The 16532-nt window shown below is 44.7% G+C and overlaps 2 protein-coding genes across 2 annotated transcripts in view; both read left to right on the top strand.

Annotated features, from left to right (window-relative positions):
• Positions 1–288: 288 nt before the first annotated feature.
• LOC143121799 (uncharacterized) lies at positions 289–10717 on the top strand. The gene is made up of 12 exons (XM_076282398.1): positions 289–396; positions 836–1316; positions 3608–3669; positions 4268–4370; positions 4654–4739; positions 5123–5223; positions 5414–5484; positions 7064–7171; positions 7290–7360; positions 7938–8055; positions 8354–8518; positions 8991–10717. Exons 2-12 carry the CDS (start codon positions 987–989, stop codon positions 10251–10253), a joined length of 2478 nt encoding a protein of 825 aa, XP_076138513.1. The 5' UTR covers positions 289–396; positions 836–986; the 3' UTR covers positions 10254–10717.
• A 2318-nt stretch (positions 10718–13035) lies between these two features.
• Positions 13036–16532, top strand: part of LOC143121798 (tripartite motif-containing protein 3-like) — a 35089-nt gene continuing 31592 nt past the window's right edge. The window contains exon 1 of the mRNA XM_076282396.1: positions 13036–13231. The gene's annotated coding sequence lies outside the window, so the exon portion shown is untranslated. The remainder of the gene's footprint in view (positions 13232–16532) is intronic.

The raw sequence follows: 16532 nt of genomic DNA, 5'->3' as shown, positions 1-16532 counted from the left end.
GGGTTTTTCAACAAAGGGAAGAACAGACCGGGTTTTTGTATTTGTATCCCAATCCGTTGTTAGTGCTCTGACCTGGATTCAAAAACAGTTAAAGAAAATGCGGGCATAGTTGAGTTAATCGATAAAAGCCCATCTTCTTCTAATATTTGTAGTCTATCTGCTCTGTCTGTGGCTCAACACGTGCGCACAAAACATTGCTATGCAGGCAAGGGTTAACTGGGCGTGTCGTCACTGATACCACAGGTAGGAACATTTCAACACATGCTTACCTAGAAGCTCTGCACGTCTTTTTTCGTCACAACTAGCATTTGAGCAGGGAAAGGATGGTGGCTGCTCTCGTCAATGGCAATAAAACCGTTTGGTGAACTTCCTCCTGAAATCATACCTGCGGTACAGGTAAGCCTTTGAATCGACCGTGTTATACGTTCTGTTTCTGACATTAGTTTACGCTGATCATATATGGTTTTAAGTACGATGCTGCGTAGGCTTCCTTTAAAAGATAAAATGCGACTGACCTTAACTCTTCTGTTAGCAGATCCTTGACTAAAGTGCAGGTAAACAGCGGTGTGATCATATCGATTGTAGTAGGCCTAATGCTATGATCAAAGATGCTAAATGGTCTTTGTGAGGACATTCCTGATAAAATTGAAATGTAAAATGTGAGACTGTCACTGAATTCAGATACAGTATCTTCCAGATGGATAGACCTACATTTCCAAAAAACTCATATTGATTTAGCAGTCACGTGATCATTAGTTCCTCAACTAAAGAGCTTACCAGATAAAGCTAAACTTCTGCTTTTGTGTTTGTTTTGTTCTGTCTCATGTGTTGTTAGAAAAAAAATCTGTTGTGGGACATTGTCCCACCTACCTCAGAAGAAATACGTGTGATATCCATTGTAGCCAAATAGTAACTCAGCTCCAGATAGGGCCTTTGTGCCCTATGGATGTGGATAAAGACATCATTTTATAAACTGGTCTGAATCAATGGCTCCATCCCCACCTCCACCTCCACCTCCACCACCTCCAGTGCCACCTCCACCACCACCTCCTCCTCCTCCAGGCAATGGACCCCTCTCCCGCAAGGGCCACAATCGGCGCTCCAAGATGCGCAACTTCAACTGGGAGGCCATTCCCCAGCACAGTGTACTGGGCAAGCACAACATCTGGACAACAGAGCAGACCAGTACCGACTATGAGCTGGACACAAAGGGCATGGAGGAACTGTTCAGTCGCACAGACCAGAGCCCAGCACCAAGGAAGGCCTCCATTCGCCGCAGTATCCATGGGATGCCAGCCAGTACCCAGGGAACTGAGGTATTACACTTTGCTCATCTTCTGTCTTCTGTAGCACAGCCTGAAATTCTGCTGTGAGGGACTCAGTTGTGAGGCAGAGATCACTGATGAAAGATTCTTTGTTGGGTGAAAAATCCAAAGAATGTTTAGCTCCATAATAAACCTCTGAAGAACATGCATTTAGGCTGTAGACTTTTGTATATCAACTGAACATGTTGCCAATGCTGCAGGTCATTCATACAGCATGTTTACAGTCAGGATTAGTTTTTCTTCTGTATGGTTTAGCTTTTAAGGAAACTAGTTCAGATGTCAAGCTGGAGCTATGATTTCTGGTACTGTAGATGATTTATTGCTCTACATTTGTGTGTGGACAATAATGTGTGATGTTTCAACATGTGGTTGCAAGCAGGTGTGGAGAGGTTGACTAGAATACAGGCTTAGGTCTCTTTTGCTAAGCCATGCCTATATCCTCACTGAAGTCAGATGCTGTCAGTGTCTATTATTAGCCTTGTTGGTTGACATGACTGGCTATAGTATTAGATCTGCAGTAGGAAATTATATTCAAAAACAATTATATGTGCATTGTGACACTGCTGTTATTTGTTTTCTAGAATGTGCTAGGCAGGGATGTAGTGGAGGCTAAACGCAAGTAAACACAGTTTATCCACCTCTGAAATTTTAGAAATAGAGTTTATCCACCTCTTATTAGAGTTTATCCACCTTTCAAAAGAGTTTATTCACCAATTGCAACTTTTAACATTAAAAAATCACACTGTATTTATTATTCACATTCACAATATGTACACTCTAGGAACCATTTAATACCACTGATATTGTTATAAACATTGGACAATAACGTCTACCATCATAAAACATGTTCTGAATGCCTTTTTAAAAAATCCGATACCGCATGACTCAGTCCACCTCACAGAATTCATAGTTTACCCACCTCCTATTTTACCACTACATCACTGGTGGTAGGTGCACCGAATCCAGGAATTGCATGCATGAGCCTGCAGTGTGTGAGCGTGACTAACCCTGCTTTGAAATGGTTTGAGCTTTAAAAGAAAATCTGTTTTGTCACTTCAGTGTGGTGGGGCAGAGAAGCAGAAGTAGGACCTGGACATGTCCATCCAAAACAAGCTTTTAGGCTTTGGGTCATGCTGAATTCATCAGCTTTTGGTAACCTAGGGAAGCAAACGAACGTGTTGCTGTTAGAGACATCATTTTGCAGATCCCTTCCCTGACACACTTACAAATTTAATTATGACTGTAGTTTGTATTCATTGTCATGGAGTATAACAAAAGCTTGTTCTCTTCACTTCAAAGTCCATTGTGCCATGTGGTTTTTAAGTAGAAATACTTTGATGTAAACACTCCTGCTTGCTTGGTGAATCATTAGGTCTGTTGTATTTAAAGTGTTTGCTCAAGAAGTGTGGTGCCTCCAATACCTGTGTGCAGTAATATTTTATATACCACATGAACTTTGATATTGTGCATTATCTTCCTCTCACCTGCCATCTCTTCTTTATTACTTTATTACGTGAGTTATCCCTCTGCGTGCCACTGGGAAATGGTAAACAAAAACAGTAAACATCTTTTCATTCTGAGGTGTAGATGTACTGTTGCCACACCTGGTTACACAGATCCTCACAACGGCAACAAATCCCTGTTTTCCATTAATACCTCTAGGACAAAAGCACACAATGGCAAAGCCTCATTAATTAGCTCCAAATGAAGCCAATGGTCAACTGAAAAACACTGTTGCACATTTTAGAGCGATTACTTAACACTTTCAGCCTGGTGTTGATTCTCTCTCAGCTATGGTGTTTTTCTTTTTGAAAAACTGAAATGAAGGGAACTCTGAGGTGCGTTCAAATTGCAAACATAGGTGAACGTTAACAAACATTTGCAAACAACTTTCTGTTTGCCTTGAGTTTTAGGCGAATGGTTGCGAACACTCGCAAACAGTCTGAGGAGGTAGTTGTTACAATGGAATGTTTTCATCAAATCGATCAAATTTGTTCGAAATTTGTTCAAATTTGTTCGAAATCTGTTCAGAGAAAACATGTTCGCTAGGAACGTTCGCCAATTTTGCCGAATATGAACACACCTCTGGTTTCTTTTTAAATGCATGTCACCTGGAATACTGTAAATGGGACCTGAGCAAAGAAGGGTATCTTAAACATTTAACTAAACAGTGCTCATTATAACTATAACTGGTATAACTAGAACTTTGAGTTTGATGATCTTCAAAGGTCAACACATTCTAGTAAATCAGCTGAAATGCCTTGCCTTATGTGTACCTGCAGGTATCTATTCTAAGCTCCAAGAGGAACATGAACATTGGAATATTCCTCAAGCAGTTTAAACGGTAAGCACACAATCAAGGGAAAAACTCGGAGACAACAACAAGGTTCCTTGACAGGCCCTGCATACCTGTATGTCAAATAGTCTACATGTCCAAGCAGGCTGTGGATTTTTGCATGAAAACTGTAGATAAAGCTATTTATGGCTCTAAAATCAGACCCTCTGTTTATTTTTCAAAATTGTTTTCTCATGTGCTTTTATTCTCCAAGCTTTGACATTTTATGTCAATATTCCTGTTCAGCTTGTTGCTTGAAATGTGATGAAGTCATATTCATGCAGTCTTTAGCGGACTATAGGAATGATGACAGGAAACACCATTATATGCTGTCAGGCAGGCTAGGGCATGCCACAGACTGTGGTGATTTCCACATAGACGTCCAGCATAGCCGTGTGATTCAGCCAGGCACTAGGTGCAGCCCAGGCCCTTCCCAGTCTGGTATGAGTAATGCCACCACATGGCCAGGATCTCGCTCCCCTAGAAGTTTGTGCCGGCAAGGCCTTGATTTGCTCGCTGTCGTCCAATGATCCAACTTGTGCTTTAATGAGTGGATGAGTCACTGGTTTGCTGGAGATTGATCCCTGTTTGTGTCCCACCCCTACAGGCCGATGGCGGACATGGTAGCGGATATCAGCCAGGGCCGGAGGGAGGGGTTCGCCAGAGGGAAGGTCCGGGAGTTGTGCAAACTGCTTCCAGAGGAGGAGGAGGTATGGGCTGCTGCACCTTTTCTCCAGTGTGGGGTGGGGAGTTGCTACACCTTTTTTCCAGTGTGGGGTGGGGAGGAGGGGGTAAGGGGGTGGAGGGTGGAGTAACAACAACTGAAAAGTGATAGCTAGGGGAGGTGGGGAGGTGGGTGGGGACTACCTGTGTTTCATCCCTTTTATAGCGGGTAGCTATTTCAGCTTGGGATTTTAAACTTTTGAAATGGATTCTTTTGTGTTGCACAATATATTACAACCTGTGTGCGTGTGCGTGTGCGTGTGCGTGCAGGTGAAACAGCTACGTGCGTATGAAAGCAATATTTCCGTGCTTTCTGAGGCGGACCTCTTCATGGTGCTTCTTGTTAAAGTTCCTTGGTGGGTATAGTTACATTCTACAGCACACTTGATCAAATGTCATTTCACACAACTTCAAACAAGTAAAACACAATATATATTCCGTCTTTAGTCACTTTCTTGCAGTAGAGGTTGCACATTTTTCTTCAGATGGAAATTCTTCCTAACTTACACTTAACTTTCAAAGTGTCTAAAAATCATCAAAAAAATCATCAATCTAATCTAGTCTGCAGTCCATGCATGTGAATGTAAACTCATGGTAAGTGTCTCTTCCTTTTTTTTTATCACAGTTTACTTTATAACTCCTGGAGTGGTCATCACACGTAACCACCATGACAAATTAAATCTTTCACGTGAAGGATGTTTGCATCTGTTGTGAATTCATTCAATGACTTCTCTTCCAGCTATGAGGAAAGACTGCAGAGTCTGGTGCTGAAAGAAGAATTTTTCCCTTTCATGGATGAACTTAATCAGTCCATCGCCACTATGACCGCAGCTGGGCAAGGTGAAAGCCAATAACTCATTTTTTGTTCAGTTCAGTCTGCCTCCCCTCCACAACCAATTACCTTTGAACTCCTGCGAAACGCAGATGCTTTGCCAATCCTTTGTGTTTGTTAATATATGAGACAAAAATGTATGAGTTACACGTGTATTGAAACTTGAAAGCCTTCTTTTGATTTACTTGTTCTCCACAGAGTTGCTGAAATGTGTTGATCTCCACTCTGTCATCCGGTTAGTGTTGAAAACAGGAAACTACATGAACGCTGTAAGTTCAGGCATTTTTGTCTTTTTTTGTTGTTATATTAATCCAACTCAGGGCCGTAGTCACCATAGACTTTGGGGGGGACGTGTCCCCCCCAATATTCAGATGTGACCAAAATGTCCCCCCCAATATTCGCGTAGACAACGGCCATATTGGCGTGACAAACTAACCCCATGCCCCAACCCCTATGGAGTATTTTTTGAGTGCTGTGTCTCCACATTAGAAAGTCTCTGATTATAGTGACTTTATGAATGTCCATTATAATGGACACCAGGACCAAAATATTTAGATTTTTTGGGAAATTTAGGAGATCATTTGTATAGGATGAATGAGGGGGGGTCAGATTTGGAGCTCTCAGGTGATGAGTGAGTGAAACAGAGATGAGGACTATGAACCTGTGCCTCAAGAAGATAGTGAGGAAGAGTAAGACAAAAAAATGAATTATCGCAGATGAAAGAAAAACATGAAAATGAAATGAACAATCCAGAAAAAAGAAATACAACTGTCCAAAAAGGCAAATACAGTAGTCTAATTAACATTTTCCCTTATATTTGGTTAAGTTTACCCTTAATTTAATACCACTAAAAGCATAATTTGTCCATTTTTGTCTATTTTCATGGCTACCTTTTCATAGTAAAACGGTCCTTTTGTCAACCACAGGCCATGCTATAAAATTTAAAAAATAAAAATTGTAAGATGTTTTTTTTAATCCTAAATAGAAAGGAAATCACAAAAAAAAGAAATTGTTGGACACTTTTTTTTCTTGGTTCCCAGGAGGATAATGCATAGGGTAACTTAAGGTGAGTCAGACAGAAGAGACCTGTCTTAGTAGCCTATATTGAATCCCATCCCTTTCAAAAATGTGATTGGGCTAGGTCCAAACCTATGAGTAAGCATTCAGTGTAATATAGAGGTTATCAAAGATACTCTAGTTTGTATTTTCTTTTAAAATATACATTTTGGAGACAAATGGAGTCATACCACAGGTCTATATCCAGGGATGGATTATTGAATGGACCTACTGGGCCCAAGAGCTTAGGGGGCCCTGAAGCCTAAGACTGTGTGAAGTTGCTTCTCCGCCCTTCTCTTCTATTTCCACAAAATTCACAAGTCGTCACAATATAAAGGGTCATTTTTTTTTTTTAAAGTCTTCCGGGGAAGTATGCCCCCGGGCCCCCTTATCTTAACAGGGGAGGGTTTTTTTGCATCTATGCCCAGGGGTTCATAATCCATCCGTGCCTATGTCCGTCAAAAGTTTGGTATATCCTAATTGACTGACTTAACTAATGACTTGTTTGTGATTTTAATAATATTTTTGCATGGCAGGAAATGTATTGAAATTCTGTTATTGAAATTCACACCGCACCACAGATTTGGTCCCCCCCAATGTTGACATCATGGCTACGGCCTTGATCCAACTCCACAATATGTATATTTTACTGTTATGATGACACTGCAGGAAGAATGAAAATGGCAAGAAATGCATACAAACCTAAACAAGCACAAATAAACAAGCAGAACATCTTGTAACTGTTAGGCAGGCCTCATGTTGATTCTATATTCTCATTGCCATTGACTTCAGGGTGGTTATGCGGGCAGTGCCATCGGCTTCCGGATGACCTCCCTTTTGAAACTAGTTGACACCAAGGCCAACAAGCCTGGCATGAACCTGATGCACTATGTGGTGATGGTAACAAACTAAATCCTTAACTACCTTGCTGCAAAGATCATGACAAAAACTTGAAAATATGGTTAGAAACATGCATGCATGCATCTCATACTGCCTTTTATGTTTGTAATGATCTCAGCAAGCACAGAAGGTTGACATGGCTCTGCTGAAATTCCCCAACCAACTGGAGCATCTGGCTGATGCAGCAAGGTAAGAGGGGCACATCTGGAGAATTATGTGTTCAAAGCTAGACATGGATAAGAGAGTGTCAACAGGAGCAAAGTTCATAGTCGACTTGAGTAATCAGTTGAGTGGGTGTTGCTTTTATTTGATGCATCGACAATCTGAGGGGAAGGTTAATGAATATTGTGCATTCAGCACTATCTGTGCAAGAAACATGTGCTTGTAGTCAATAGTTTGTCATAGTTTGGCTAATGACAAAAAATTCTGCAAACAAGCAAAAAATATCAATATGTTCTGATCTCTTTTTTTCAATTCTTCTGCAGTACTTAAAAAAAAAATCATTAAATGACCTGAATTCTCCTCATGATTGCAGCTGTGTTTGAGAGTCTGGCCACAGTCTGACGACTGGGTTCAAGTGTTCAAGAGCCACTAAAAAATTGATTTTGCTGTTGTCATCGGTGACAGAGTTATGATGGTCATTTTTCACTCGTGGACAAAAATTATGATTAGACTTTGTCTCCCGCTGCTGCTCTTCCGCGTAGTGGTACAATTAATGGACCATTTTCACTGGCAGCTCATTCCTTTGAAAACACATTCTGTCCAGAATTCAGAAACAGGAACTGGAGGCTGAGTTCCAGCTGAAGGTGAAGAAAGTTCAAAAGGTGAAGGAGGATTCAGAAAAGCAACCAGACCTTAAAGAACAAATGGAGGATTTCCTAAAAGTAAGTAATTTGATGCTATCTGCATGTAGCTTTTTCCCTCCTTTTAAAATCTATTTGAAATTGGGGGGCGCTGTGGCGGCAGACCCATATATGGGTCGAGTGCCCACGGGGACCCAGGTTCGAGTCCGACCTGCGGTCATTTCCCGATCCACCCCATCTCTCTCTCCCACTTGCTTCCTGTCTCAATCTTCACTGTCCTGTCCAAATAAAAAGCAAAAAAGACCCCCCCCCCCCAAAAAAAAAAAAAAAAAAAAATATATATATATATTTGAAATTAAATTGTTTGCTCTTTCTGTAGGATGCGGAGTGTTGTCTGGCTGAAACTAACACCTCCTTCCAGAACCTGAACTCACTGACTCAGTTAGTTGCTGAATACTTCTGTGAGGATCCCAAACAGTTCAAGCTTGAGGAGTGTTGCCTCATCTTTCACTCTTTCTGTCAGAAGTTCCTACGAGCCATTCAGGTAAAGCTATCTCTAGTTGAGTTTGATCCAAGACTAAATTGACTGATTATCTCATGGAATGATGATAATCCCATTCTGTGAACTACCCTCCAGTATTTGCTCTTTATTTGTGTAGTTTTTATAGGTTAGTAATTACTTTTTGTAAAATGTAATATTGATAGTGATTGATAGTAATGATTGAGTCTGACTACCTTTGATTTATTTTTTTCCCCCAAATGAAGAATTATTTTTGTTTAAAAGATTTTAGCACTGCAAAAATTGAAAGTTGCTGAAGTATGAACACATATGAAAATGAAAAAAAAACAAATAGAATATCACAAGGTTAGCCTGTAATGTTATCAGTGGTAATGAGTCACATAACTGGCTGTTATCATAACAAGGGTTATCATGAGTAATAGCTTCTATTCATCATGAGTGATAGCATCCAGTTCTCATGCGAAAGTTGATAAGCAGCCCTCTCTCCTCTCCACAGGAAAATCGGGATCGAGAGGTTGCGGAGATGAAGCGAAGACAACGTGAGCGCGTGCAGTGTGCCGCCAAGCGCCGCTCTACAGCCTCCTGCTCCATGAGGGACAAGGACATGGAGGGGGTGGCCCTGGAGTCCGTCCTGCAGCGCTTCCTCAACAACCGCACGTCGCGCCGGAGAGGAGGCTCGCGCTCGCCCTCCGGCTCCAGCTGCGGCAGCCTGTCGGAGGTTCCCTCCAAGGAGAGCTGCCTCGCCCAGAAGAACTCTGCTGGCGGTGAGGGTGGGGGTGGTGGTGGTGGTGGTGTTGTTGGAGGTGAGATGGATGCGAGTGGAGGGAGGGACTCCACCAAAGGAGCTGAGGTACAGAGACATTTGACGAGCAGCTTGCCGCAGTTGCTCGACATGGAGAACGTGGCGGAGAACGCCGTTGTGCATGTTCCGTCGGAAGAGGGAGACAAGAGTACAGGGGACGGGAGTTCCACTCCTACGCAGGACCTGATCTGTTCCACCCCGGTCTTGAAGCGCAACGCGAGCGCGTCGTCGATCAGCAGTCAGATCACGTTCTCGATGACCGAGGACAGCCGGGAGCATGACGGCGACGACGAGGATGAGAGCCTGGCGGAGGAAGAGGCGCAGAAGATGCGCGAGGTGTCTCGCAAGGTCCTCCGCTACCAGAACAGCCGCAGCAGCATCTCCTCCGTAGCTGACCTCTCGCTGGGCGCCCAGTGCTCACCCGGTGGCAGCGGTTGTGGCAGTGCCACGGAATCACCACGGCGACGGACCTTCCTGGACGAAGAGGAGAAAGCTGCTGAGGAGATTCCGTTAGGAGAAGATGGGGAGGCCAAGGTGGTCCTGAGGGCGCACCAGCATTTCCTCCAAAGCAAAGTCAACGGCATCAACCGGCGGCACACGCTCACATTGCCCCCGGTGGCCAAGGGGGTGGACAGCGACGAGGACGACATCTGGATCCCCGCAGACGACGATCCCAAAAGACCCAGAGCGCCTTACCTGTCTAAGGTCGGGAAGATGAAGTCCGAGCATGTATTGGACACGGCCAACTCCTCGTTCGAGTTTGTGGACACTCCGGTGAAAAAACCCCCTGGCTCCTCTGTGGATACGAAGGTGGATGGGGACAAGAAGGTGGTGGTTCCCCCACTGAACTTCAGCCTGATGCAGGGGAGCCTTGTCCAAAGGCGCAGCTCATCTCGGAGTCCCTCTGGATTAATGTCCTTTTTTAAGCGTCTTGGTGAAAAAACCAAGCCTGTCTGACTCAGGCATTAGTACACTTTGTTTGCTGTATGTTTGGTCATTTTGTGAGTGACTTCCTCTTCCTTTTTATCTGTTCATGATGTGTTCCGCTTTTGGCTGCCTCCATTTTACACTCATGTTTTAGACCACACAATGAACTTGGATTGGAGATATTTAAAATACCTGAGACTGGGACTTCTTTTAAAAATGCCTCGCAATGGTAGTAGTACTTTACTCTTCACTCAAAGCCTGTTACAATGCACATACAAAGGTTATTGTAATACCATAAAATGTCCACTAAGTGGCAGTAGATAACAAGAAGGGCTCCTGAAAATATTCTGCCACATGTTTTTAAATCATATTCTATTCATTTTATCTGAGATTATTTTGTCTCTTAATTTATGTTTTACCTACCTTACTTGGCCTTATTAAATGTGTGCTTTTGTCACACAAAACATCTGAGCAAAGCTATTTCTGTGGTTCTCTTTAAGACAGCTTTCAAACGATTTCCAGCGTGATCCTTTTGGCATGTTTTGGGCGACGTGATTAGGTTTAAGTATGACCAGGGTCTTAAATAGGTCAGCGTAACAATGGCACCAGTTTCTCAGCGACGTGTAAGGGGCAAGGAGGCCTGCAGTGAACCAGAGAGAGCTTAGCCCTATAAAGACATCCAGGACTTACGCTGGGCATGGGCCAACACCTGGTGGTCTCCTGATAATGGGGTGTGACTGAGACGTCAGCATGAACTGTGCCAACCCAAAGCTCTCCTTTCTGCCATGTATACAGTCTCACCCTCCCTCCCTTTCCCCGCTCCCACACTTTCACTCCTTCTCACTCTCTCTGTCTCTCTCCCCATGTCTTGCTGTCACTGTCTCTCTCTCTCTCTCTCTCTCTCACTCATCCTTCTCCCTATCCAGTTGGCTTTTTCCAAAACAAACCTCTGCCCCCCCTCCCCACCTATATCACTACTCTGTTTTGTCTGCTGCCCCTACCTCTCCCACCCCCTTGTGTAATGAGGGGCGTGAGGGGTGGTTGGGTGTAGTGGGGGTTTGGAGGGAGAGGGATTAAATCCCCCGAATAAATGGGTTTGGGGGTTAAAATGAGATGCAGCTGGAAACAGCATGGGGTGCATGCATGTTTGCAAATAATGGTACAGTGGACATTTAGTGCCAGTGATAATGTATCGTATGCCTCACTGTCTTGACTTTGAAAAAATGATGGAAATACTGAAGTCTTGATTCATGATGATTTTTTTTTGCTCATCTGTTGAGCAGGTAACCATGTGTGACACTCATTGTTGCTGTTTCTAGATCCTGTTATTGAAAAGCCTAAGATTAACCAGACCCAGCTCAGAAAATTGAAAGCTTAATAGACACACACACACACACACACACACACACACACACACACTGTGTCCGATGCTCATCAGAGAGATAGTCAGCCATGACAGTTGGGGTGAGGCCTGCCACTGCACAGCCGTTGAGAGAGAGAGAGAGAACCGGCCAGCTCGCCCTTCTTACTGTACAATCTGCTGCTGCTGCTCAACGAGCGGCTTGGCCCCCTACCATCTGCCTGCACTATGCTGGATGCAGTCTCCATGGCAACCCACACTCTCTCACAATGAAAGCCTGAGATGACTCGCCACTCTCCATCCCCCCTCCCACTCCGTCTCCCACTCCCGCCCATCAGCAAACAAACAATGCAAGCCCCCTAAACGCCACTGGTTCATCACTCTAGCTGGGAGCACTACTACCTTTGTGCCTTGGTTTTACTGCAGCTCTGTTCAGTGGGGTCTCTTTGTAATACCAGATCTCTCTCTCTCTCTCTTTCTCTCTCTCTCTCTCTCTCTCTCTCTCTCTCTCTCTCTCTCTCTCTCTCCCTCTCAGGGAACACTGCTAGACACACGCTTTTACACACACAATGCCTATCAGAGAGATGGTCAGATGGTCACAAAGCTGTGAAGCACAGGAAATCCTTTGTTATGATAGTCTACCATTTGCCCTTTGTCTTTCACTTAGAGGTATTTTGGGCTGTTTGTATGACCTTATACACACACACACACACACACACATATATATATATACCCATGGAGGCCTAGCTCATCTTCCCCTCAAATCCCAGCTGCTCGTGTTTGTATTGTTGTGTACCCCCCCTCTCAGCCTAATCTCTCCTCCAGCCTCTATCTTGTGTCGCTCCCATCCCATCCCATCCCATCCTCCTTCCTGACGCTGTGGGCTCTACATGCTAATCAGCCCTGCAGCGCGAGCCTCCACCGGCCCACGGAAACAAAGGTGCATTCACTCAGCGGAATCTACCTCATTAGTCGCACCACTAGGAAGAGCTACAAACAGGACTTTGTTATGTCATTCCTCCTCATCCCTGTGAATACGCTAATGCCGGTCTCTTGTCTCTACACTGTCGCTGTCTGTCTGTCTGACTGTGTGTGCGTGTGCGTGAGACAGAGAGGGTGATGCTGGAATTTCAACACATATTCTCTTCAGGCAGCAGAGGTAGCAGCAAGCATCCTCTCTGACCTTTTATGGGCAGTGGGGGGGGGGGTGCTTTTGTGTGTGGAGGCTGTAGCCCACTGCAGCAGACAACTCTGGCAACCCCATCGTCTCTTACAGCCTGGCAGTAGTGGGCGGGTGCTAAAGCTTAGCCTATTTTGCATACCAGCGTAGTCATTGGTCCTAATGGCTCCTCCCATTCCCAATTGAGCCAATGAGCACAGAACTTGATCTCCATTCCGTTCTCGAGTCTCCCACCCTGAATCCCTGTCCACTCTCCCTCTCTCGACCACCGAGGACTGTTTCTCACTCCCCCCCTTCTCAACGCCAAAGACCCCCCTCTCGCTCTCTCGCTCGCCCTCGCCTCTGACGTCTGTCGTCTGGGTTCGTCTTCTTCCCGGGGAGCGGCCGAAACGAGCGGATTTGACAATGGGCAGCCTCCGGCGCGCGGAGCGATGCTGACTCTTCATCGGTTTCCAGCTTGAATCTCATGTGAGTACCCTCCAATAATCCTGCTTCTCCTTTGTCTCCCTGCATTGGGAGTGCTTGTCTTCCTCCTCCTCTTCCTCCTCGTTTCTTTCCTCTGTCCACAAATCGTTACTCGTACGTGCATATGGCACAATACGGTGGCGACTGAGGGAATGAATAATTCATTTGCACTATCTCATCTGACAGCTGCGTGGCTAGGGATTCTGGTGTTAGGGCAGTGATTTGCTTATTGTCTGGTGCATGGTCGAGTTGTCACACATACTAAAATTATGATGGAGCAAGCAGGATAGATGTGGATGGTGGAAAGAAAAAAAGCTATTGTCTGTCGTCCTCTTTTGGTGGAGAGCTTCACATCTGTCCATTGAGACTGCCCGACGACTGGCGCTCCATGTAGCGTGTGTTTGTGTGTGTGTGCGCGTGTGCTGCAGTGTTTGGGCAGGGCACAGGATGACAGTGGCTCAGGCTGGCATGTTTAATATTGGAGGTAGACTGTACCTGCGTAAACAGGTTTTCATGTAAGGTGTGTATATCATTTATAGTTAGTCCAAATCTTGATTTAAACTTTCGAAAATGTCTGTCAGACTATCTTTTGTCTAATTCCTTCTACAGCAAGGATGATTTCAGACATGCTTTTATTTAATTGTCTCTTGTAGAACTAGTACTCATGTTCACACTGGTTCATGGTAGTCTACATATGTGAATATCATTCAGGATGATATGAGGGGTTGACCTGTGAGGCTTTAGTGAATGCTATTTTTGCCACTTGGGGTCACATTCAGAGCAGGGGCCATGTGTGGATGTTTGTAGTGGCATGTGTTTGGGGCGGAGAGTCACCCTGTTCTGAGGACAAACTGGTCTCCAGACCCCCTTACACCTCCACTCATGAACAGAGTTCAGGGCAGGTGGACCGGCTTCCTCAATGCCTTGTACACGGAACACCAAGGCAGCTAGGCATTTGGGCTCACTAAGAAACGGTGTTTGGTTATTCTGATGGAAAATCCCCTGATAGTTGGAGTCCTTTTTAGACGAACACCATCCGATCTCCACTGAAGTCGGGACTGATAACGGGAACAGAAGTGTGTGTGCGCTCAATCTTGCATCACAGCCTGATAAACAACTGATAAACTCCAATGAGGTAAAGTCAGCGGCGTGTGTAGAGAAAGCAGATTAACCAAACAAGCGTGTAATGGAAAAGATAGAGGCAATTACAGCCAAATCACTAAATTACATTTGGTATGTCCAAAGTGCTTCTTCTCAAGGGCCAAGCATGTATCAGAGATGATCACTAACAGCCCATAATAAACAGGCTGGTTCAGTAATGGTGGGAGTGGTCCTCATGCGTGACACCACACCCCACCAGCAGCACATGGTCAGGCCACACACACATTTTAGATGTGTTTTACTGTCTACATCTAAATGAGTCATACGAATAGGTCTTGGGGACGGTGGTAGCAGTCGTGGTAGCGTAGTGGCTAAGGAGCTGGGCAGTAGCCTGAAAAGTTGTGGGTTCAATTTCCGGCTTCCATCATTGTGCCCTTGAGCAAGGGAGTTGCTCTGGGGACCAAGACCTTTGTAATATAACTGAAATAATGTAAGTCGCTTTGGATAAAAGTTTCTGCTAAAAGTGTCTGCTAAATGAATATAATGAATGAATGTAAATGTAAGGTCTTGGACCAGGCAAGACTGGCAGTTAATTCTGGAAAATGCGTGGCCCTTATCGGGTGAGATTCTGTCAGATCTCTTCCCAGTCCATCCCACTGTCAGGTTCAATCTGGTGTGGTGGTCTATCAGTGGGTCTCCTAGGTTCGCTTCATATTTGGAGCACATATACAACATAGCCTCCATACCCTGTGATTTGTGCTTTGACAACTTCAGGTCAGGATCCCTACAACTCAACATTTTCAGTTAAATGTTGAAAGCCTTCAAAATAAAAAGTTGAAAGTTTATCCCATGTTATATTTTGAAGTGGGGGCTCTTGACATGAACTTTACTCGGAATCTGAATAACTCTCCAAAGATTAAAATGTACAGAAATAGTTCTGTCAAAAGCAGCTTTTTTCGGGCTGTCGATGTGCAATGGTCATTGTGGAAAGGAGCCAGTTGTTGGGGGGCTAGGCCAGGCAGTGGAGGAGGCTGCTCAGCTGTCACTAATGGGAATATTATCTGTCTGACGCCGCGTGGAATAACAGACTGCACCTTGGGTGTTAACAGCCGCTCGCCCGCTCCGCTTCGCTCGGCCCACGGCTGCAGCTGGCTCGGGGGGCTCCCTGGCTTAGGCCAGTGATCTGCAACCCTGTCCCCCTGCCACGACTGGCCCACTCGACTGGTCTCACTTGAGTCTGAAAGGAGTTTAAAATGAGTACTAGATCTTCTGTCTTTTGACTGTTTACTTTCTTCCTCAGCCCTCTTGGCAGCGTTTTTATATCTCTAATCTCAGACTCGCTCTTTTGAGGTCTGACTTTTCTCTCTATCTCTCTCTCTGTCTGTCTCTCCCTCTCTCTCTCTCTCTCTCTCTCTCTCTCTGTCTTACTGCCCCCCACCACACACACACACACACACACACACACACTCACACACACACACACACACACACTCACTATTCACTATCTCCCTCTTTCCCTCTCTTGTACACACACACACAAAGTACTCTTTGACAGACGAGAGCATCTGTCATGGGGGAGCAGGATCCTGCCTGTCAAACGCCTCCAGAAAGGCAGGCAGAGGCCTCTAGTCAAAACAGCCATTAGACTCATCGTCATCCTTGTACGGTAATGTCTTGTTCCTGCAATCTAATACACAGAGAAAAACGATAGTTCTGTCTCCAAATCAAATGAATGCCCAGCATAGTGTTTATCTCGGATGAGTGAACAACTCGCCGACTCGTTTCTTAAGAAAATGTCCAAGTAAAGCATTTCCCATAACTTTTTGCCAAGGTTTGGCATTACTCTTGACCCATAGTCTGGTGTCTTTTGGACCTCCTACCATCAGATAAATGAGATGCAGTTTCTCAGGGAACATTGCGCTTGTCCTCTCACGACTGTTGAAGTGCAGTTAGTGTCAGACAAATAGATAGTCTTTCCTCCAGCAGTGCAGCGATTATTAGGTGGCTTTACACAGTCAGGATTTCACTACTCATGATGAGATCACACTTACAGCCTCATTTTTTTTTTTTAGTCTAACTGAAAAGCGTCTCTCTCTCTTCCCTTTCAACATTGTTCTCGTGTTGCCTGACATCTATTGTATGATGTCTGTGTGATCACATCACAGTGCTTTGTTGCCTCTGCCAGCACGAAAAAGGACCTGAT

The sequence above is a fragment of the Alosa pseudoharengus genome, unplaced genomic scaffold (genome assembly GCF_046254945.1).
Source record: "Alosa pseudoharengus isolate Yale_2024_CS ecotype anadromous, Long Island Sound unplaced genomic scaffold, YU_APseudo_1.1 YU_APseudo_1.1_scf_13, whole genome shotgun sequence".
In the NCBI taxonomy this organism is placed as follows: Eukaryota; Metazoa; Chordata; class Actinopteri; order Clupeiformes; family Clupeidae; genus Alosa; species Alosa pseudoharengus.
Note: the sequence above shows the minus strand (reverse complement) of the source record. Positions and strands in the feature narration are given on the sequence as shown.

Excerpts from the sequence above, each read along its gene's own strand:
- LOC143121799 (XM_076282398.1), top strand. The coding sequence starts at position 987 with ATGGCTCCATCCCCACCTCCACCTCCACCTCCACCACCTCCAGTGCCA. Across the intron at positions 4,371-4,653 it reads TGCTTCCAGAGGAGGAGGAG|GTGAAACAGCTACGTGCGTA; the intron begins GTATGGGCTGCT and ends GTGTGCGTGCAG. Across the intron at positions 5,485-7,063 it reads CAGGAAACTACATGAACGCT|GGTGGTTATGCGGGCAGTGC; the intron begins GTAAGTTCAGGC and ends CATTGACTTCAG.